Raw genomic sequence first — 23,220 nt, 5'->3', positions numbered from 1 at the left:
TCAGAAACTTCTCAGATCAAGGAAAGCTCAGATAGTACAGTGTCTCCTGAGGAGGAGCCAGGTGTCTCTCGAGTCTGTCACATAACAGATTCAGGAAAAACAGCTTGCTGGGGCCTCCAGCCAAGAGCAGATACCACATCTGTGTGCATGGTCCCGTGACGCCCAGGGAATGCACTTCGAGGGTGCCGCAGCGCTGTAGCGCCAGGGAAACACTCCCTCAGGGAACGGTGTCGGATGGGGCGGGGCAAGACCCACCAGCCAGTCCCTGCTGCACTTGGCAGTGAAGGCAGCAGCAAGACTGTCCCACCATCTCCATGAGGCCTGCGGGCGGAGAGCGTGGGATGCCACTGCCAGCCCCGCTGCAAGGAATGGTCCTCTGAAGAAACAAAGGTGCTGAGCGGGAATCACAGTCTTCAGAGAGAGGGCAGCGCCTGGCACAGCTCTGCATATTCGCTGAGACACAGCTAAGGACACACGCTTAAGGGCTGTGAGAAGAGCGAAGGGGGAGGGCTTCCCCGTGTCGAGGGCTCAGAGAGCAGAGGTGAGTGGTCGGGTGGCACCTGCCCGAGGCTGTGTGCCCGGGCCCGGCCGGGTCTGCTGCCAGCCACGGCCCACAGTGCCAGAGCTGTCCCTTCAGCTCCCATTCTGCTCTTGCCAGCCACTTGCCAGCCTTCCTCTTTTGTCCCAGGTGAGAGCTGCAGGTTAAGACACTGCGGATGTCACCCCCGGCCAGGGCCAAGCAGTTGAATGACCTGACAAACAGCCGTCCCCAACTCCCATTTAGATGGAAGTCATCTCAGGGTAACAGCTGGAAATCCAAGGCTACGGGACTCACCTGAGTCCACGCCACTGGAGGGACGCAGGGGTACAGGACGGGAGAGCCCTTCTTCTGACAGTCTAAGATTCCTTCTCTGCCACCTGCAGGTGGGACTGTGGGCTGGACTGGGCTGACGGAGGTGGCCTGGCACCTGAGCTTTGACAGGTATCATAGAATCCTGGAATGCTGGACCCGGAGGGGACCTTCCAGTCACTAACGGGGCTCCATCTGCCTATCGGATGCTTTCATCCACCTTCCATTAAGCACAGTAACCAGCAGCTGTGATGTGGCCAGCCAGGGAGACATACCCAGCCACTGTCCCCGCTCTGGCCTCCGTGGAGCCCCTCCTGCAGGAGGTGGGGCAGAAAGAGGGCATCAGGACAGGCCCACGGAGGGGCAAGACCACAGGCTGGGCACGCTTTGCACCACGCTTTGCAGCAGAGAGAACCAGAAGGTCTTGCAAACCCCTCGCTCCTCCAGCACCACACACGGCCACCTGCATCTCTTCTTCCCTCGTCTTTCCCACCCCCCTCCACCCTGGCATCCACGTCTGTACCAGCGGCCGGTCAGAGACAAGCACTGATGGAAGCCATGATTTGTCTGAAAGTTTTCTCTTCGAGATTCGTGGCTCTCATAAGATTTGTAAACAATGGACTCTAAATTGGGTCGTAGAGTGAACTAAGTGTTTCCATTCTCAAAGACGGGCCACGTTTTCTCCCTCTCCCCCTCTGTTAGCTCGGCTTCCGTGTTTCCTCACCATCATCATCTTTGTCAACATTCGGGCTGGCTGTGTGAGAGGTGGCTTCCTCAGGGTGGGGACATGACACAGTGTAGACGCATGCCATCCTTAAAGGGGCTTATAACTTAATTAAGGAGACAGGCTGGACACATCGAAAGAAAAATCGTGAGGTTTTATTATGAGAAAGGGAAGCGGTGCCGTGGATGCCGCAGTGTGCCTCCTGGATCCCCAAGCGCAGGGGGCACTGGTAGGTCCCTGGGCGTAGGGAGCACTAGTAGGTCCCCGGGTACTGGGGGCACTGGTAGATCCCCGGGTGCAGGGGGCACTGGTAGGTCCCCGGGTATTGGGGACACTGGTAGATCCCTGGGTGCAGGGGGCACTGGTAGGTCCCCAGATACTGGGGGCACTGGTAGATCCCCAGGTGAAGGGGGGCACTGGTAGATCCCCAGGTGAAGGGGGCACTGGTAGGTCCACAGGTGAAGGGGGCACTGGTAGATCCCTGGGTGCAGGGGGCACTGGTAGGTCCCCGGGTACTGGGGGCACTGGTAGATCCCCAGGTACAGGGGGCACTGGTAGGTCCCCGGGTACTGGGGGCACTGGTAGGTCCCCAGGTACAGGGGGCACTGGTGGCACTTGTAGGTCCCTGGGTGCTGGGGGCACTGGTAGGTTCCTGGTGCTGGAGACTCTGGTAGATCCTCAGATGCAGCAGGTGCTGGTAGTTCCCTGAGTACTGGGAGCACTGGTAGGTCCCTAGGTGCAGGGGTTGCTGGTAGATCCCCAGGTGCAGGGAGCACTGGTAGCCGCTGGTACTCAGCTGAGTGCCTGCCCAAGACTTGCCCCCACCAGACGGGATCCACCTCACCCAAGCTCACATCCCCTTCCCAGGGACACCGTGGGAGCCCTTTGCCTCAATCTGGGACAACTCAGAAGGGCCATCCCAGCTCCAGAATGCTCCATGGAGCAGTTGAGGCGTTTGGTGCGAATGCTTCACGGCCCTTCCCCTCTGCTCGGTGTAGCTTGCTTCCCTCTCCCACCACGGAGGGACCAAAGCTAGAGGCATAGACTCTCCAGCTGAGCAGAACCTTCAGGTGAAGGTGACAAAGGCTGCCGGAGGGCAGACCATAATGAACAAGGAATAGAACCAGACACAGGCAAGTGCGGCGGCTCACCCCGCAATCCCAGCACTTTGGAGGCCAAGGCAGGAGGACTGCTTGAGCCCAGGAGTTTAACAGCAGCCTGGGCAAGATGATGAAACCCCTTCTCGACGAAAAACAAAAAACTTAGCCAGGCATGGTGGCACCTGTGGTCCCGGCTACTCAGCAGGTTGAAGGAGGAGGATCGCTTGAGCTCGCGAGTTCCAGGCAGCAGTGATCGCACCACCGCACCCCAGCCTGGGCTACAGAGCAAGACCCTGTCTCAAAAAAAAAAAAAGGAACCAAGAACCAAATATGTCCGCCTGCCTTTATGCTGTATTTTATCAGAGTAGTAAACTCTGCCCACATGTGGAGCCTACAGAACTCCACTCTGAGCCTTTCCTGAGACCTGATGTTGTCACATCTAGAGGAGAGGAGAGGAGGGAGGTGACAGAGTGGGGTCTGGAGCCCACAGCCCTTGTCTGGAAACAGCACTAAACAGGCACTGCTGTGAACCCACTTCTGACCTCCAGCCTGAAGAGCAGGCATGTTTGGCAGAGAGCCACGGGGCTGGCAGGTGGCGCTGCTGGCTCCTGGAAGCCCTTCCCTGACCGTAGCTGCTGGCCGGCCAGGGGGGTTCCTTTCCTTCCAACACACCTCCAGTGCAAAAGCCCAGGTCAACCTTGCTTCGCCACTGGCCAGCCATTCGACTTGGCAGGTCGCTCAACCTCCTGAAGCTGCCTCCTCCTTATGCAGCGGTCCAGGGAGCAGCTTCCCGTTTCTCTTCTCCCAGGGGCTACCATGTGTCCTCTGTGCCACTTCCACGCCTGGCGGGTACCCTGCCACCCTATCAGGGAGGTCACCTGGCCCAATTCCTTCCCTAGACTAGGTGGTATCACTGCCCACCATTTCCCTCTCACTGAAAATATTCTATTACTTGTGCCCCAAAGTCACGTCAGAAATCTCAAAATACACCTGACATGCAAAGCAGAGTGGCAATGAGACAAGTGGCCTCTCTGTTCTCCTGGCGCTGGCGGCTCCCGGGGGGCCAAATATCTCCTCGGACACTCACCCATCTTCAGTGGTGCAAATGGGTGGGCTTGGACGACACTCCCAAAAGCCCAGCTTTGGAAGGACCCAGGCCCCATCACTGCTCTGCGCGCCCCTCACCCACAGCCCCTCAAAGGCCACTTGTCCCCAGGACAAAGCAGTTTCCACACAGCTGTGGTGCCTCAGCCAAATGGAGACTTAGCCTCCAGCCCTCTTTTTCAAAATCTATATATGTATATTACATATTATACATATTACATAAAGGATAAGCTTTAAATAGAATATGATTAGATAATTTATATAGTAGTAACTATGTAATATATGAATGTATTGTATATGTAAAAACTATGTAATAGATGAATGTATTGTATATGTAAACAGATCTGGACAGGTTAAGTGACTGGTTCATCTCAAATCCTGGCGGCCCCCGTGCTCATGACCTTGCAATGTGACCTTGCTTCTCATCCACAGGCAGAGTCTGTCCTCCGTCCCTGCAGTCTAAGCCATGTGACTTGCCATGGCCGAGGGGTCTGAGGAGCCCCTGTGCTCCAGGCTAGCCCTCCTGCTGCCATCTGGACTGCCTGCCGGACACACAGCCCAGTCGTCCCAAGGGCTCGGCTGGCATGGATCTAACTAGGTGATGGGCAGACAGGCAGGCGAGGCTGTCCTGGGCCCCAACTGCTGGCTGACCCCAGAGATTAGCCAAGCCAGCCCCAATCACAAGAACTTCCCAGCTGACCAAGAGAACGGTGAGAAAGAATCAATTCTGCCGCCTTCAGTCCCTGTGTTTTTGGTGTTTGGGCAGCAGCAGACACAAACTGAAAGGGTGATGGCATGCCCCAGCCTAAGCCTTCTGAGAGGAGAGAGGGACCCACGTGGGTCACAGTGAAACCCCTGACCCTGGCACAGGCTGCAGTCAGTACTAGATAACTGAGTGAGAAGAAACCCCTAGATACGTGACAGGGCCGCCAGCCAGGGTTTCCGGATTCTGGGTTAGTGTTTATTCTAATATCCATTATTTAAGAAGCAAAAACAAAAAAAACAAAGGGCCGGGAGCAGTGGCTCACGCTTGTAATCCCAGCACATTTGGAGGCCAAGGCGGGTGGATCACGAGGTCAGGAATTCAAGACCAGCCTGGCCAATATGGTGAAACCCCGTCTCTACTAAAAATACTAAAATTAGCTGGCCATGGTGGCAGGCACCTGTCATCCCAGCTACTCGGGAGGCTGAGGCAGGAGAATAGCTTGAACCCAGGAGACAGGTTGCAGTGAGCTGAGATCACACCACTGCACTCCAGTCTGGGCGACAGAGGGAGACTCTGTCTAAAAACAAAACAAAACAAAAAGCTGAGAAAGAAGGACCAGAGAATGGGACCTGTGAAAGTGGAGAAGGCAGGTTATTTATTTCTGAGATAAGAAAGGTAAAGAATAACCTTCAATGACCTTCATCTAGAAAGGGGCGGAGTAAAGCGTGTGGAGACCTGACCCACTCGGGGCAAACTGTGGGGAGGCAGCAGGTGCCGTCCTCTCTGGGCTGACCGTCCAGCCTCGGCCTGACTGTCCAGCCTCGCCCCCTACCCCAGGGAGGCCTTGACCGCTCGTGGGGCCTCTGGGTCACAGCCAAGCAGAGATACCAGAAACCCAACAAGACATCACAGAGGCTTTTCTCAGCAGGTCGGGCTAGAATGGTTGTGAACCTCACACTGTCTTTTCTATAATAAGGATAATAAGACTAATAACAATACTGATATTTCACAGATTATTTTAGAGATAAAGAGAGGCGGCTTATATGAAACCACACATCTTTCATATAAGCTCCCGAAGCCTCCAGGATGGTCCTTCCCGGCCTCTTCCTCCAGCGGCCCGTATTCCACGGCTCACAGCAGCGGCTCCGCAATCTCTGCCTCCGCCCTCACCCGCCTTCCTGCCTGCGCCTCTGGACGCGGTGTCCCTCTTCTTAGAAGGACTCCAGGCACAGTGAACTGACAGTGACACGCTGTCACCCTTTCAGCTCACGTCTGTTGCTGCCCAAACACCAAAAACACAGAGACTGAAGGCGACAGAATTGATTCCTTCTCACCGTTCCTATGTGTAATATGTATAATAACTGGCATCTAACAAGCACTCCAGCAATCTTAGCTCAGTCTGATGACAACCGAGCCACCCCAGACGACGGTATCTGATAATCAAGGGTATCGATCAGTCTTCAGCACCGTGAATGCAACTCCCCATCTAGGCTGCAGGGAGGAAGAAGGCTCCCTGGGGTGCTTATTACAAAATACGCTGCAGATGAGGATGGGGCCCAGGTGTGGTTTGCATCAAGCCCCCACTGCATCGCGGCTGGCGCGGTGGTGAGCAGGGTGGAGCTGGGGAGCTGGTTTCCACATCAGCCCTATAGACAAATGGCTGCGTGGGGCTGCCTGCCTGCCCGTCTTCTGGAAGCGGCGCAGGTGACTGAGCTGTCTGTCCTACCCCCAGCCCCCGCGCACACCTCTGCACCCCTGGCCCCAGGAGGCTGAGTCTTGGACTACACAGGAGGGAAGAGCAGGCAAAGAGGAGGTGCTCTGGACAGGGCAGCAGGCCGGGCGGGCCGCAGAGCTGCCACACAGCCTCCGTCCGTCACGTCGGTTTTCTCACAGCCTCTCCATACTAGACTTTCCAGCAGGGGAGGAGGGGACGCAAGGAAAGACCGAGACCCTGGAAGGACGCAGTCGAAGTGCTGTGGGCAGTGGGATGCTGGGACCCCCCCAACCCCGGGGCCTTGGCCCTCCCCACCCCTCGCTGCAGCACCTGCCCCACAGCTCTACCGATGGAGGCTGCAGCCACCTGTGCTTCGAGGGCTGTGCCCTGCTGGATTCCGTTCCTGGGCGGCCATAACACAGCACCACACACTGGGGCTTAAAACAGAACGATTCTCTCACCGCTCTAGAGGCTAGAAGTCTGAAATCAAGTGAGGGCCACTGTCCCTTTGCAGCCTCCGGGAGTGTCCCTCCCGGCCTCTTCCACCTCCAGCGGCCCACAGAGCTTAAGGCAGCAGCTCCGCAACCTCTGCCTCCACCCTCACACGCCTTCCTGCCTGAGCCTCTGGACGTGGTTTCCCTCTTCTTAGAAGGACTCCAGGCACAGGGGATGAGGGCCCATCCTAACGGCCTCATCCTAAATTATATCTTAATCCCATCTGCAAAGACCCCGATCCAAATAAGGTCCCATTCCCAGGCACGGGGTGCGAGGGGTGTGGGGCTTCAACCTTTCTCTTGGAGAATCCAGTTCGATGGCACTGTTCACTTTTGTGTCCTGGACACCCAGCCCAATCCCTGGAAAGTACCCAGAAATGAGCTGACTGGTTTCTGTCCCAGCGCTAACCCTGCATAAACAGGGTTCTTAGCAATGGCTCTCTTTATTCACAAGGTGAGAATTGGCATCCTATTCTCTCCAGTTCCCCCCTCATCCTGTTGCATCCTTCCTCTTCCCCTCCCCGGCACAGTGGAGGTCGCTGCAGAGCTAACCCCCACCCCCCCGCAATGAGCTCCCCCAGAAGAAGGCGGGCAGAGCTGCAGGGCACCCCCTCCAGGACCGGGCCTCTGGCTCATGAAAAAGACTCTGGGAGCCTGGGGTTACATAGCAAATTGGTCTTTGTCGAACATTCATCAGCAACTTCACTGCCAGGTCAGAGTATATCAAAACACAGAGGCCCTGGCAGACGCCCCAAAGCCTGGTGATATCCGATTGGTCTGTGACCAGCCAGGGGTTGGCAGAGAAGGCTTCCTGTCAACAGGAAGTAAAGGACAGGGATTAAATTATTTTCAAAGTAGGTAGTGGAAGAAAGAGATGAGTGAGATTCCAATTAACCATTCCGAGGCTGGACGAAAATACAGTTCCACCAATGCATCTTCTTCCACCGGGGAGGCTCAGCCCCTTACCATCCAGCCCTGTCCTCTGGTCTCAGCGCATGAGCCATGCAGTGGGTAATGGTGGGGGCTTCTAAGAATTCCCTGTGGTTAAGCCCAAGGGCCACGGCTTGACTCTCAGGTGGCTCCTCTGCTCATCTCAGATTGAGTCACGGTTAATGAACCAAGCAAACTCACAACTCCGTTTCAACATTGCAGCTCAGCGTCCAATGGCCTTTGTTTGTTCCACATTTTAAGAGACGTTGACAGAACTGTGGGGTTATCAAGATGGGCTGGTTCGCTGTCTTGAAAGGCATGGGAGACAGCTGGTGTTTCATCGGTGATCGTGTGCACTGGTCCCATTCGGGCCGAAGAGAGGGCAGAGGGAGGAGAACGGGTGAGCCAGATTCTCACCGGCTCCTGTCAGTGTCTGTAGCTCTACTTAATAACTTAGTGGCCCCATAAATGTAAAAAGGTGCCTAGAAACAGAAAGATACTGGCCAGGAGCTGACTGTACCAAAATCAGCTCTTCTAGGAAAACAGGGAAAGCGAAAGAAAATAAACAGCCAAGAAGCAGGAATATTTAAGAGCACATGTATCTGCCTGAAGGTTTTAGAAGATACAAACCGATTTACAAATTACGTAAGTGAAGTCTGAGCAGATGAAGAGGTGTTGGCAAATAAAAAGTGCTTCCAAATGATTTCTTTCTTCAATCTAATGTTTAGCACAGTCAAAATTACAAACCTTGAGTGCAGACTAGTAAGAGAGTTCTGCTAGGTTTTATCAGGGCAGGGTGGTTCAAAGAAAAGAGGCAGGAAAAGACACCAGTAATGCACTGAGAACGCTCACAACTTTGTGATGTGTGAAAAGACGCAGTATTGATTGGACCCACCGATGCTGCTGGGCTGCTGCTTCTGCTGATGTGAATTCAGCATGATCCAGGATTTAACTCATCGTGTTCATCAGCAGGCTGTTCCTCTACAGTATGTAGAGCTTTGTTTATACAAGAGTCCTGGAACCCTCCACAAAGAGGTACCAGGACCAAGCACCAATAGGGCCGGATGGCGGGGGGCAGGGGCTGGATGAGAGAGCAGAGATGCACATTTCGCCTCCACTGTAACTAACCTTGTAATCTACCATGTAGTGATGAAAAGGTGTTTTCTCAACTGGCATTTGTGAAGTAGGGATAAGAGGACAAGGCAGCTCCAGGGTGACCCCGCAAGTCACTGAGCATGTGACTCCGCAGGTCCATGGGTCTGTGCAGGCTCTGCACTGTCCCCCATGTGAGCTGCTCACAGACATCCCCACAGCAGGCACTATTCCCCCATGTGAGCTGCCCCTCGGACGTCCTTGCACCCTCCGTGTGGCAGAGTCTTCGAGGAAGTGATCATGTATCACTGTCTAGCTGCCCGTTCCCTCCAGGACTAGCATGGGGCTGTGCTCAAGTGGCATTCAGCTGATGTGCTGTGCCCCACTTCGGGGGCCCCCCGCTGAGCAGCCCTCTCACACCCAGCCTGCTGCAGAGCGGTAACCAAGCTTTGTCAAAAACCCTGAGGACTCCACCACCGAGAAGCTACCGCAGGTCCCTTCAGCATACTCTGGACCCTATCGGAGCTAGAGCAGGGCATCGAAGATGCACTGGGCCACGGAAGGGCTGAGTCAAGAAACCTTGCAGTGTGGCCTAACGGGCTGGCCCACGTGGGCCACTCTGGCTACAGGTTGATTTGGGCATTCATCTTTATTTGGAAGCCAGAAATATCTTGCCTTTGTAGAAGAGTCAGAAGTCAAGGATATCTCTTCTCAATGACAGCTGAAAAGGTGCAGATGATAGGTAGATAGACTAGATAGACAGATAGACACACAGATGGAGGAATAACTCATGGGGGCAGAAGAAATGGATTAGTATTACCCAGGGAATCCATTAATTAACCCAATTGTTTTTAAGCCCCAGTCGGTACAAGAATCACTAGAGAACTTAGGAAAAATGCAAACTCATGGGTCCCACCCTCAGACATTCTGATTCAGTAAGTCTGGGCTCAGAAGCAGGATTTTATATTCTAAACAAACACTGTGTGCTTCTACTTAAGCTAGTCCAGAAACATTGCCCCAAACCCTAATCCAGCAAATCTCGCTCAGGATGGTACAAACTGACCGAGGTCACGGCCAAAGTCAAAGCCGACACCTCCACTGTGCTACACAGCCTGCCCCTCCCCTTTGCTGAGGCTTCCAACCACAGCGTCTCAGTGGTGTGAGGGCAGGAAGCCCCGTCAGGGCCGGATCCTCCAGCCCGGGGCAGGGCGCAGCTCCCCTTCCCACCTCATCCTGGAGTTCCCGAGCAGGCTCATCCAGCCAGGTAGAGGCTACGGGGCAGGAGCGGGCACAGAGGTCCCAGGCCAGCACTGGCACGGAGGGGGCATGGCCTCCTCGGAGCATGGGGTTTCCCTCGAGGCCATGCAGCAAGGGAGGCACAGCTGGCGACAGGCCCACCCAAGTCCAGTCTCATCTCTGCAAACGTGACTGCCCAGCTCCCCTGGCTCAATTTTTAGTTTGTCTCCAGAGACTGTGCAGGATTTCAGGAGCACCTCTCCCAGAGGGTCAGCCCTAACCCTAACCCGACATGCACATTCCGACAGAAATGCCCGACTCAGCAGCAACTATCTCAACTTCTCTGGCCTGCCTCCGTGTCCCCAAAGGCTCCTGCCTCAGGTCCATCTCTCTGACGCCCTCTCTCCCCCTGGGCCTTCTGCTCTGTCATTGGCTTGAAACGGTTCCAGAGATGCACGACGTCCCAGCCAGCCTTAATGAAAGCAGCTCTGTGACATCCCGGCCAGCCTTGATGAAAGCACGTCTATGAGGTCCATGGACTTCAGCATTAACAGGGAAGCTGCTTTTTCTTAGACCGGCCTAAGGGAGGAAGAACATGCTTGCTACCGAGTCTCAGCAGAACGCCACACACCGCAACGCTCCCGGCAAAGTACTTCCTAAAACTATTCCCATCACCCTCGTGATCAGCCAGGCCTTACGAGAGGCATGAGTCTCAGGGCAGGGAGTCAAGGCAGGATGCCAGTGGGCCAGGACTCTGACCTCTACGGCCCTTTGCTAAGGCCGACGTGGCCTCAGGGTGGAATCTGCCCTCAGTCCTTCCCCTTCCTCTCCTTTGCATGCTCCCCGCTCCTCCTGTAAGACCCTGTGGCTGTGCCCATAAAGGTGACCCAAACTGCCTAAGAAAGGCTGAAACCCAGCAAGGCCGCATCTTCCTTAGGTCCAAGGGCCACGTTCCCTTCCCTGTACGCAGCCATGAACTGAGTTCAGTTGATAAACTACTTCGGAGTTCTAGCTCTCCACCACCGGCCACTACCCACTGGCCCTAGGGTATCCCCTGAAACGGATTCCTCCTTCCTGATGCCCCAAGGCCTAGAGGGGCTGTTGACAGGAAGGGGGCAGCGGCGACATTCAAGATCATCAGAGCCCGAAGAGAGGAGATTTGCAATAATTGCCTCCAACACCCCAGGCCACGGTTCTGTTGATGATACGGGGTGGAGGCGGAGGCCCCCAAAAGCAACTCAATCCAAGTCAATGAAGAGACAAGCTGCTTGGACACTAGGGGCCCCAGGAGGCCACCAAATGACCCCAGTCACAGGACAGCCAGGGTCACAGTGTCTTTCCGGAGTTACTCCTCAGAATCCAAGATGTCCTTGGCAATGGCAGTCCCTGGACACCACAGTCCTCTGAGGCTGGCGTGAGGAAGCAAGTGTGATTCCCCGTGGACGTGCTGCCCCCTGCTGAGAAACACCCAGGCCACAACCAGGCTCATCATCTCCCCCAGGAACTGGCCCCTTATCCCAAAGACCTCCACATCAGTTCCTGCCAACTCAATCCCTTGCTGTCAACCAGGCTGGCCTTCTCACGCCCCCTGTCTGCCCTTCTGCATTCTTTCATCACAACTACAGTTCGGGCCCTCGGACCCTTACCCCGGGCTTTTGCCAAAGTGCCTGAGCTGGTTTCCTTGTGACCAGCCCTCTTCCTGCCACTCCACTCTGCACGCTTTTCCGGGCTGATTCCCACAGGTTTGTTTTCATCACCTTTCATGGCTTTTTAGTTTACGTCCCCCACCCCCGAGAAAAGACACTCAGACAGGAACTTAGGTTCAGGAGTTGATCCCAGGGAGTGCGGGCAAGGGGATGGGGAAACTGAGGCAGGAACTGACCAGAAGAGCCAAGAAGGTACGGAAGGTGCATGAATGAGTGGGCTACACTGTGGATCCCCACCCTGCTAGGGAAGCCCTGAGGCACCCTGCACAACCCAGAACATCCCACCAAGCAGCGGGGCAGCTGCACCACCGGCCACCAACTACACCCCTCCTGGATTGAAGGTGGCCCTCAGGGCATAATCCCAGCACTTCCAGGGTTCCTGCACTAGGCTGAGCAAGCTGCCACGGTCCAAGAGGATTTCTTCAGGCAGGGCGGGAGACACGAGTGAGAGGCAGCGGGTGAGCGTGGGCTGCGCCCAGGGCACAGGGGCAGGCCACCCACAGCGTCCGCCGCAGCCTGCTCAGGCCTTCAGGAGGGGTCCTCACTCCTTCAAGGCAGCATTGCCAGATCAAATGCAGGACACCCCCATTAATCCAGGATTTCAACAATGGATATTTTTTAGTCTAACCCAAATATTGCATGGCACATACCTATGTTAAAAAATGATTCATTGTCTATCTGAAATCCAGATTTAACAGGCATTTTGTATTTTTAGTTACTACAGCTGGCAACCCTACCTCCAGGTCCTGCCTGAGCAGGTCTCAAACCATGTCCTACGACCCTGGTTCTCAAACCCTTTCTCCAAGAGGCACGGCTCTTCACCTGAAAGCAGCCATCCCCTCCAGCCCGATTCTGTGGGGTGCTCCTGCTGGTTCCTTAATGGGAGTATCACGTCCACTTCTCCTTCGTGACTCCCACCTGCCATCTCTGGGTGTAAAGTCTCTCTGAACACATCAGTCCCCCTGTCATCACTCCTGATGCCTCTTGAAGTGGTCTGCCCTGGTCATCACATAATGACTGATCGTTTGCTAGCCTGTGTCTGAAAGCTTCATTTTCCCAGTGAGGTTATAACCGCCACCTAGCTTGGCACAACAATCAACAGGTAATGACCATTTGGCAGATGAGGGGTGGTCCCCCCAGCAACTGCAAGTCCCGTGAGGACCTGGGCCGATCTCCCCCAGACCTCACCCTAACCAGAGCCTGGACACGTGGTCACTCTCGGCCACTGTGGAATAACTGAATGACTACTTTTTCAGAGGCCTGGCTCATGTCCAGAAATGATGAAAAGCTGCCAAAGTCACCACTGGCAGTAAGAAGGGTGGTCCGAGGACCCCAACTATAGCATGGTTTTTCAACACTCACACCCTGACCTCGCAGTCCTTTTTCTGGTTCTGGATTTTTTCCCACACTACTGCTGGCACCACCCCACGGGCACACCCACACATCACTCACACCCTGCATTTGGAACCAGCCTCACCACGCGGCTGCCACACAAAATGGCCCAACCACTGGACGGTGGCATGTCCTTCTTACTCTCTCTCTATGTATATATTTAAAAACCTAGGTGCTTGATGTATATGTATTAGCCATACATATATACGACACTTTATATTAGACAACAGTTTTCCCGGGACCGGCGTAATGGCTCACGCCTGTAATCCCAGCAATTTGGGAGCCCAGCCCATATGGACCAGCTTGTGCAACATGGTAAAACCTCACCTCTACAAAAAATAAATAAATAAATAATAAATAAAATAAAATAAAAACAAATAAATAGAGTAGTCGGGTGTGGTGGCATATGCCTGCAGTCCCAGTTACTCAGGAGGCTGAGATGGAAGGATCACTTGAGCCTGGGGAGGTTGGGCTGCCGTGAGCCGTGATCGCACCACTGCACTCCAGCCTGGGGAACACAGTGAGACCCTGACTCAAAAAAAAAAAAAAAGAAAAAGAAAAAGAGTTTTCCTAGGAATCATTTTATTTCAATATCCCTATAAAGCAGGAAAACTGGTGTTATTTCCTGCATTTGACAAACGGGAGAAACAGTGGTTACAGGATTAGCTCAAGTGTGGTCACTGTTTTAAGAGGTTTCTAGCAGCAATATCTAACGTTTAATTCGGAAACATGGTTTTAAATGTCTTACATGAGGGATGTAAGCAAGAATGTTTCATTTTCAAATAGAACATTTATTCCTGCATAATCGGGTCACCACCGTGGTGGCCACACAGCAGCCAGGGGTCCAAGTCCCCTGCCCGGAGCTTCCCAGCCAGGAAGGGCTGGCCCAGGGCCTGTGTGGGGCTACTGGGCATCAGGTGTCTGGAGCTCCCGCCCCTTGACTCCACCTTCCTCATCCAAGCCTTAGACACGTGTGGGCCAGAGTTTACACAGGAGGACTCTAGGGGGGCGTCCAAAAGAAGAGCTGCTCTGCAAACACAGGACAGTGCCCCCTGGGATTCACAGCGGGAAGTGGGTGGCCATCCCAGCTGTGCCTGATGTGGTCAAGAAGGATTCGTTTTACTGACGGGTGCAGACAGCCCACGCAGCGCGCACTCCCACCCTGACCTGGAGAGCAAAATAACTTTCTCCACGGAGCCCTCTGCTGTGCGTGTGCGTGCGTGCGTGTGTGTGTGTGTGTGTGTGTGTGTACACAAACATTTACTTGGTTGGCTGAGGCGGAGGGTGTGACCCAGTGGGCCGCCGCACCTCCTACCACCCGACCCCCCTACAGGGAGGCGAGGACCAGCGGCCGCGGGCTACCGGGGTGCCGTCCTAAGGGAGGAAGCACGACTGGGCCCGCTGCCCCTCTTGCTGGACGTAGCGAAGCCACGGACAGATCCCAGTCGCCAATGTCCTCCCAGGCAGCCGGCGCGCTAGGGGCTGAAGTTCAACGCGGTCCGCATGGGTTAGGGATCTCCGAGCCCCCAAATACCACGGAGACCCAAAGTACACTCCCGGGGTGGGGAAAGGGAACCGCTGCAGAAGAGACCCCCGCCCCAGGCCCGGAAACACCCCGAGGGAAACTAGGGTGGAGGGGGTGCATTAGAAGGCGCAGTTACATGGCTCCTCCACACACCCCCCACCCCCGCCCAGTCCCGCTGCTTTCCCCACCCACAGCCCCTCCCCTCCCTCTCCCTCCCCTCCCTTCCCCTCCCTCCGTCTCCGGCAGCCGCGCGCGGGCTCCACCTCCCCGGAGTGCAGTCCACACCGTGTCTTTTCAGCAAAACAACACAACGCACCGCCCCCCGCACCCGCACCCGGCTGGATCCCGGGCTACGCCCAGCCACCCACCAGCCGCTCCTGGCCCGGGAGCGCGCCTGGCACCACCCCCTCGAGTCTGCAGCCGCCCAGCCCCCGCCCCAGGCTGGGCTCCAGCCCCGGCTGCACGCGGTCGAAGAGTGAGATCGAGCCCCGGCTCCACCGGCCCACCTCGGGCCCTGTCCCTCTACCCTTTCCCCAAGCCGCCCCAAGTGACAAGAGGGGCGCGCGGGGTACGCGCGGCGCGCGCGTGGCGTCCGGCGTTAACCGCTTCGGCGCCAGGACGGGAGCGACGGGTGGGCTGGGGAGCCGGGGACCGGGTGCTGGGACTCACCGGAATGTGCACGCGCAGCGAACGCCTCTTCTGGCTGGCATTTTTCTTGCCGCCGCTCCCGCCGGGACTGGAAACATCTTTTTTCTTCTTGGTGTCCATAACCGCGCTTCCCATAACTCTAACCAGAAGTTGATTCTGGGTAACTCCTCGGGGGTTCGGTCTCCTCCTTCCCTCTCCCGGCCGCTGCCGTCGGACTGGAGCCCCGCGCTCTGTCACAGCCCTCCCACCCTGAAGCCACCTCGTGGGGACTTCCGCGGGGAGGGAGGGTGAGCAGGGAACTCTCGCCGCCGTCGCGGGAGCGCCGAGTTCAAGCGTCCCTCCCTACCGAACCGTCGCAGGAAGAGTCAGTCAAAGCCCGTCCGGGTTCTGGTGTCTCGCCGAGTTACGCGCGGCTGAGGTCTCCCGCTGGGTGACAAAGTTTTCTTCCTTTTTCAAATCGAAGAAACATTTTCCACCCTCTCGGCTCCTCCCACAGATTCCAGAGTTAATCGGAAAGGCAGGTGCAATTAAAACCAGCAATTTGGAAAACAACCCTCCTATGCCTGTGCCCAAGTGGGGAATCTGGAGCCGGTGAGACCGTTCGTGCATAAATCTAATCCTTGGCGGCAGAATAAACGAGCCCCGAGCCTGCAGCTGGGTCCGTCCTCCTTTCTGGGCGAGAGGGAGGGCGGCGGGGGAAGAGGAGGTGCAAGGCGAGCCCTCTGCGCAATTGGGCTGCGGGCGGCCGCTGGCAGCAGAAGTTCTGGCGGCGGCGCGCGCGGTTCTGCGAGCCGGAGGGGGCGCCCGCAGCCCCGCGGGCCCAGGAGGGCAGGACGCCCACTCCTCGCCTCCACCCGCGCCACGGCCCGGGGGGACCGCGAGGGGACAGTGAGGGGCCGGGCCTGGCACCGACGCAGGCTCCGGGAGCGCCGGCAGCGGGAGGCGGCGCGCGTTAAACAGGAAGTGCGCGGCGTGCAGCGCCACCGTCCCACTCCCGCCGCCCCACGCCGCCCCTGGTCGCCGCGCCCGGTCCCCTGCGGCCGCCGCGGCTCGGGACTCGCTCCGAGCTGGTTTCGGATCCATCCCGCCTCCCCGCATCTCGGTGTGGACCCTACGCCCCCGAAACACGCCCCTGCCCCTCCCCGCCGCGCCGCAGACACCGCAGCGGGGAAGCCCACGGTCTCCGGGGGCTGAGCGGAGCAGCACGTGCTTCGCGAAACACCGCAGTCTCTGGGTCCCGCCCCGCCTAGCGCGCGCGCTCGAACCCGCCCGGAGAGCTGTGCGTGGCGCTGGGCGCGATTAGGGTCTCGCCACCCCCACCCCAACCCACCCAGCTATTTTCAGGTTGAGCAAGGTTTGCGCAGTGGATCCGCGGTAAGTGCGTGTCCCTATGCCGCGGGAAACGCGGGGCTCCTGAGACTGCAGAAAGAATTGGGGGGAAGGAGAGGGCTCGAAGACCAGGGCGAGGGTTCCCCGCGCTGCCCAGGACCTTTAGAGCCGCCGGTGGGCATCCAGCACCGCCCGCTGTCCAAGGGCCCTAGAGGGGTTGGGGTTGGGGGAGGGGGCCGGCGTGTCCCCACCCCCAGATACGCCCAGGATCGCTGGATCTCGGCTCCCAGGTGGAAAGTAGGGCGAGTGCTGGCCTGGGGGTCGCTTCCCCTCCTGCTCTAGTTTCTGAGGATGTGATGACCCCAAAGGTTATTGGCGCTTCCAGAATGCTGACGTCAGCTCAGCCGCTCTGGGTAATCAGTAATGCAGGGAGGCCACCCGCAGAAAGAACGCGACAGGGATCGCTTTGGGGACACCATTTACTCCTCTCGAGGTGGTGCTTTCGCAGGAGTCCCTCTTCAGGGGAGGCATGATCAGCCTACCCGAGGGACCGAGGGACCGTCCCTCAGGAAGCGGGAGTGCAGCCACCCGGGGAGAAGCACCCTGCCTTTCGGCCGCTTGCTGGGTAGCTTCTCCATCCCGAGTTCCCGCAGCTTGCACAAAACCCTTACAGCTTGGGCGGTTCCCTGGTTCACAGGGGTGGGTTTATATTCTTTCTCCTTCTCCCCTGCTCTCTGGTCCAGAATGACACCAGCCTGGAAGATCCCCAGTCCAGAGACACAGCCTGACAGGGGCAGATGTTCAGGGAGGACCCTGTGTGGATTCAGCAACCAAGCAGCCATCCTGGTGCCCCACAGGTGGGGGACGTCTTGTCTTCTCCTGGCTGGCTTCTTGCTAGAGGATTTTTTTTTTTTTTTTTTTTGAGATGGGGTTTCCCTCTGTGGCCCAGGCTGGAGTGCAGTGGCACAATCTCGGCTCACTGTAACCTCCCGCTCCGGGGTTCAAGTGATTCTCCTGCCTCAGCCTACCAAGTAGCTGGGATTACAGGCCATCATGCCCAGCTAATTTTTGTATTTTTAGTAGAGATGGGGTTTCACCATGTTGGTCAGGCTGGTCTTGAACTACTGACCTCCGGTGATCTGCCCACCTCAACCTCCCAAAATGCTAGGATTACAGGCATAAGCCTAGAGGATTTCAAGAGACCCAGCAAGACTGTATTTGTCCACTGAATGCTCAAGATATTGGGTAGAAGTAGAAAAGGGGAGGGGGGTAATATTTAGCCCCGGTCCCCACTAAAAATTACTCCCAGTTGTCATTTGTGTCATCTCTTCAGCTAACAGTTTTAATCCTTGTCAAAATGATAATTTGCCAGGGTGCATAAGCCACCCCATTTGATGAGAACTGGTTTGAAAGGAAAATGGGGCCATCAGAAGGAGGCCAGTTGATGGAAAGCGAAGTCTGGGAAGAGCCCCTGGCAGGGACCTCACTCCACCGGGTGACCCAGAAGGAGAACCTATCGATGGTGCTTCTCATTCAAAATGGTTTCTTTATGGATAGTTTTTAGCAATTGTTATAATGTGTACTTGTGTTGATTGATCTGTATAAATACGTAAAATCATTCAAAGAGATTTGTTCTCTGAGTTAATTTTGTTGGAATGAAGACTTTAGTGCCTCCAGAATTAAAACATGTACTGTATTGCCTGCATTTTAAGAGCCCCCTCACCCTGCTTTTTTTTTTTTTTTTTTTGGTCCTTGTGATATTACGAGGTATAAATATTGGGTTTTGTCAGGGTTCCCGGCTCAGCATTCCCATCGCCCTCATCACAGTCTTTTGTTACAATGTTGGGGTGCTTTAGGCCTCAGAAGCAGCCTCAGGAAACAATCTCTCCTCTTTCCTTCCCCTGCCCGGCTTCACCACCTCACCAGCCCAAGGCAGGACTCTAATTCCCCTCAACTTTCTGATTGTGCAACTTAAGACCCTCTATTCAGAAGGGGTCCTGCCCCATTCCTGGGAGAAAGAAATACTGCACAGAGAGTTGGAGAACAATCGGAATAGACAGGCCTTGCTGGGTGTCCACACTTACTCAGTCACTGTTAGATCATATCTTTTAGTCCGATCACATTTCTGCATGGTTGCCAATCACGCCTGTCCACTGAAGTCTCTGTAAGAAGCCCGAGGTCTGGGTTCAGGGGATTCTGGATCGCTGGACACTTGGAGGCTGCTGGAGGACAGTGTGCCCGGGAAGGGCATGGAAGCTCCCTGACCCTTCTCCCCGTACATCCCATCATCTGTGTTCTTGGTAATATGCATTATAATAAACTTGTAAATGTACATTTCCCTGAGTTCTATGTACCACAGCAAATGAATGAACCTGAGAGGAGGTTGTGGGAACCCCAATTGAGAGCCCAGCCTGTCAATCAGAAGCTCCAGATACCCAGACTTGCAACTGGTGTGTGAAGGGATACGGGGTGCCTTGGGGACTGAACCCCCAACCTGTGGGATTTCCCGCTATCTCCAAGTAGACAGTGTCAGTAATCAGTGGGAAGACACCCAGCTGGTGTTCACTGCAGAACTGGATGCTTGCTTGGTGGTGGGGAGAACCCCCCAACACACACATCTGGTGGCACGAATCTTCTGCATTGACGATTGTTGTAGTGTGAGAGCAGAGGAAAAACCAATTTGGGATTTTTCCCTTCAGGGTTCTATACGTGAATATCTCTGAATTAACGGAGTTGCTTATAGATGGTGTCAGAAGACGCGTACATGCCATCGTTTTCCTTCTAAAGATACGTCAACGAATTGATCACATATCTTCTTACTGGTGGAGTCTCAGAATGGAGGGGACACAGTAATTGTCTTGATTTGGGGCATTTTCTGAAAACCCCCATCTTCCCCTCCCGCTGGTGTGCTCACCATTATTCTAGCCAGGAGCTAACTGTGGCGGCCCCACACAACGTTTTCCATATAATGACCCCCGACATTCACTGTTTCTGTATTCGCTACCCATGACCTCCTTCATAAAATTAATGCAGCAAAATCTGTGCTGAACAAAAGGACAAAACTTTAAGTTCTGACAATATCACAGATTCTGCCTTTTCTCTCAGGCACCAATATTGCTCGGCTCAGCACTGTTGCTGATCCTCGGGGGTTCGGCCCCCTCCTTCTCTCCCCGGGCCGCTGCTGTCGGACTGGAGTCTTTATATAATATTCTAATGTTTGGAAACATATTGCATTAAATGTTCTTTATCTTGGTGACTGAGTTTTTGGCACGTCCTTAAATTTTACACCCAAGGCCGGTTCCTCATTGACCTCCCCCTTGTCTGCTGGGGAAGGATGAGAATGAGAACTTGGCCGGGGCTGGGGCTGGGGCTGGGGGATGGGGGTGAGGCTAGGGCTGGGCTGGGGCTGGGGCTGGAGACATGGCTAGGGCCAGGGCCAAAGCACCTAGGCCGCTCCAGCCAGAGGAGCTGCCTCTGACCAGCTGCAACGGGACAGGTCCATTCATTCCCCATCTGTAAGAGAAGTGGGATAGTCTTCAGAATATTTCTGTGGCCTCTTTAAGGGAGCTTGTATTTTTGTCCTGATTGTATTTGGTATGTCTTTGTTAATTTTATTGCTCTTGTAATTGATCTTTTATTGAATTTTACAAAGTATCATTCCGCCATAAGTTGGAAATAAAAACCAAACAGAAACAACTAAAAAACCACCCGAGGCCCTTCCTACAGATGACTTGGGATAGCTCGTTGGAGAGAGGGGCATATTGAGTGTATTAGTCTGTTCTCACGCTGCTGATAAACACACAGCTGAGACTGGGTAATTTATAAATGAAAGAGGTTTAATTGACTCACAGCTCCACGTGGCTGGGGAGGCCTCATAATCATGGTGGAAAGCAAGGAGGAGCAAGTCATGTCTTGCATGACAGCAGGCAAGAGAGCATGTACAAGGGAACTCCCATTTAAAAACCATCAGATCTCGTGAGACTTACTATCATGAGATCAGCATGGGAAAGACCCACCCCTGTGATTCCTTCCACAACACATAGAAATTATGGCAGCTACAATTCAAGATGAGATTTGGGTGGGGACACAGCCAAACTATATCACGGAGGCTGCTTCCTGTTGGGGGCATCACTGGTCCAGGCTGGTGAGCGTGAGGGTTAATAACATGCAGCTTCTATTATGTGACAATGCTAAGGGCCCTTACCCGTGTCTGTACATTGAATGAGGGGGCAGATATGATTGGCATATTTTATGCCACACGTGTTTGTGTCATTGCTGTCCCGCTATATTAGTATCCCAGACCAGCATCACCTGCAAATACTTGGGGTACCCATTTCTGAGTGCTGTCACCTCCCAGGGCTACAGGTCAACACACTGGCCTGCAATGGTGAGCCACCTCTTCCCCAGCCAGGCAACGCTTCGTTCAGAGGTGATAATTTAAAGTGCTGCACCCAGAGCCAGGGCTTACAAACCGCTGAGAAGTGAAATACCCAGAGTATGAGAGTTAACGTAAAGGAAATCCTCAGTTACAGTTTATGGCGGGGACACTGGCTGTTTCATTTCACTTAACCTGATTTTCCAAACTTACTCATTCCCTTATATCTTCCTATGCTTTTTTTTTTTTTTTCAGTTTTGTCTGTTATTCCATATAAATGAAAATGACTTTGGAAACCATGAGTCATCTTTATATAGTATTAACAACTTACAAAGTCTTAGAATTGGGGGTGTCCTCATGGGTTTGAAGTCCATGCTGACCCTGGGTAAGTGTTAAAAGGAAGCTCTGTGATCGGGAGATGGATGTCTGTGTCTGATGAGTTCCATCCTCGCTGACAGTGGATTCCACATTGCAAAGAAGAAAGGAACTTTTTGATCACCAATGACACGCCAGGCCCCATGTTAGGTACTTCATATTAATTATCTCACCTAATTTCGACTAAAATCCCCTCGGGGAACGATCATATCCACTTTACAGATAAAGAGAACAGAAGCCTAGTTGCTGGGATCCGCTTTGATATTCCTTTCACTTCTATCCATAGGTATTCATTGGCCATGCCCTCTAGAAAAACACACAAAAAAATGTGGCCCCCTCTGCTTTTAAAAACTTTGCTCAAGACTCTAGGAAATGCCTTCGGGGTAACCTTGGAGAACTAAGAAGGACCAACCAAGAATATCTTAGCTGCCTTGGTCTATTTGCCTGTGACAGCTGGAGAGAACAATGGTCTGTATAGACAGGAAGCCGATGGCTCCATTTTACAACTCTTAGAAAAACTAAACAGCACGATCTGGGCCCAGGACTCCGTAAACGCTTTGATAACTCATTAAATAGCAAGCTAAGGGGGTGTTATCTAATCGTGAAAACCAGGGCAAAGAGTCACATTGCAGTTTTTATTTCCTTTCAGCTTGGGCAATGATTGTGTAACCTTGTGATGGCTTTTGCACCCTGGTACAAGTGGAGTCGTTAGTATGATCCACGCAGAGATGGAGGCGGGGGCCCAGGACCAGCGGGAACACTGCCTTGGGACAACATATCTCCTGACTCCCCGACTGCTCCTGGGTCCATTTTAATTTTTCCTGGCACCTGTGCCAGCCACCTCCTTGGTCTTTGTTCCAGGTAGCTCTTCATCCATGATGCCAGTCGACCAGAAGGCAGTCCTAAGTACTTTGGATTAAGGTAAAGGTGAACCCCGTAGCAGCGTCCTGCCAGGTGACAGATTTGCTGTGCGTATCTTCTCTCTGGAGAATGGCGTGGTGTCTTGACCAGCTCTGTCTAAGCATGCACTCAAGAGTTCTACAGAATGACAGATTCAGCAAGCAGGGCATGTGTATCTGCAAGCGCTGTGCAGTGAGGAGGTGTCTGTTTGCTAAATAATAGAATAGGTAATCCCCAGCAATGATGCCTTCTTCCTGACTAAGGGTAGTAGACACGTAAATAGCGTTAGTTGGGAATATAGTCTTTGGTGCGGCCAACATCTGCCTTTATAAGTGTTTTTGCAGAGTGTCCCATGTGACTTTTATCCTAGTGACCCAGCATTACCTCCCACTGGGGTGGAAGGTTGGGTCTCCCTAGGCTGCAGATTTTGACTCAAGGTCAGTGTGTGTTGGTTCTTGACTTAGTTGTGAGCTCTCAACATGTGATAAACATCCTGATTAATCTTGGGAAATTTTGAATATGACTATTACCTGAATATGGCTCTTCACTGATTTCTGACCTCTCAATGCGTCTATTGACACATGATTATGTAATGCAAATTAATTGTAATAATTTCCCAAGCAAATAAAATTACTTTGGTAATGATATTGGCCTGAAAGTTCCTATATTGCAAGGCTAATCTGACTGTTAACTTACATGAGAGGGTCTGTCTGAAGCCCTGTTTTGCCTGCCCCACTGAAACCATCCATTCCGCTGAAATGCAGCTGATACCCAGGTCTGACCTCTAGAGTGCCACTTACGGCTTTTCAACAAGACTCCAGAACAAATAGATTTTGCATGCTATGCCTTCGGACTTGGCAGCGTTTGCAGAGCAGAGCACCAGCTCGTGTTCCAGAGGACCAGGCACACAGAGGCAGAGACCCACTGACCTCCAAGCCCTGCTAGAAACGCACGGCATCATCCGGACTCTGTGGAGGCTGTGTTCCTCCCAGAAGCCCCCAACAAACCCTAAGTTAGACT

The 23,220-nt window shown here is 54.2% G+C and overlaps 1 protein-coding gene across 4 annotated transcripts in view; it reads right to left on the bottom strand.

The window, feature by feature from the left end:
* PRKAG2 (protein kinase AMP-activated non-catalytic subunit gamma 2) overlaps positions 1-15,910 on the bottom strand; it is a 328,214-nt gene extending 312,304 nt beyond the window's left edge. For 2 of the 4 annotated variants that reach the window (XM_039472803.2, XM_039472804.2), the window contains exon 1: positions 15,243-15,899. In XM_039472803.2, the coding sequence (XP_039328737.1) occupies positions 15,243-15,356 (114 nt within the window). In that variant the 5' untranslated portion in view covers positions 15,357-15,899. Of the gene's footprint in view, positions 1-15,242 lie in introns of all 4 variants that reach the window. The other 2 variants (XM_074378897.1, XM_074378896.1) reach the window with 2 other exon arrangements.
* Between the last annotated feature and the right edge of the window lie 7,310 nt (positions 15,911-23,220).

The sequence above is a fragment of the Saimiri boliviensis genome, chromosome 10 (genome assembly GCF_048565385.1).
Source record: "Saimiri boliviensis isolate mSaiBol1 chromosome 10, mSaiBol1.pri, whole genome shotgun sequence".
Taxonomy (NCBI): Eukaryota; Metazoa; Chordata; class Mammalia; order Primates; family Cebidae; genus Saimiri; species Saimiri boliviensis.
The sequence above is the reverse complement of the archived record's forward strand: the minus strand, read 5'-3'. Positions and strand labels throughout refer to the sequence as shown.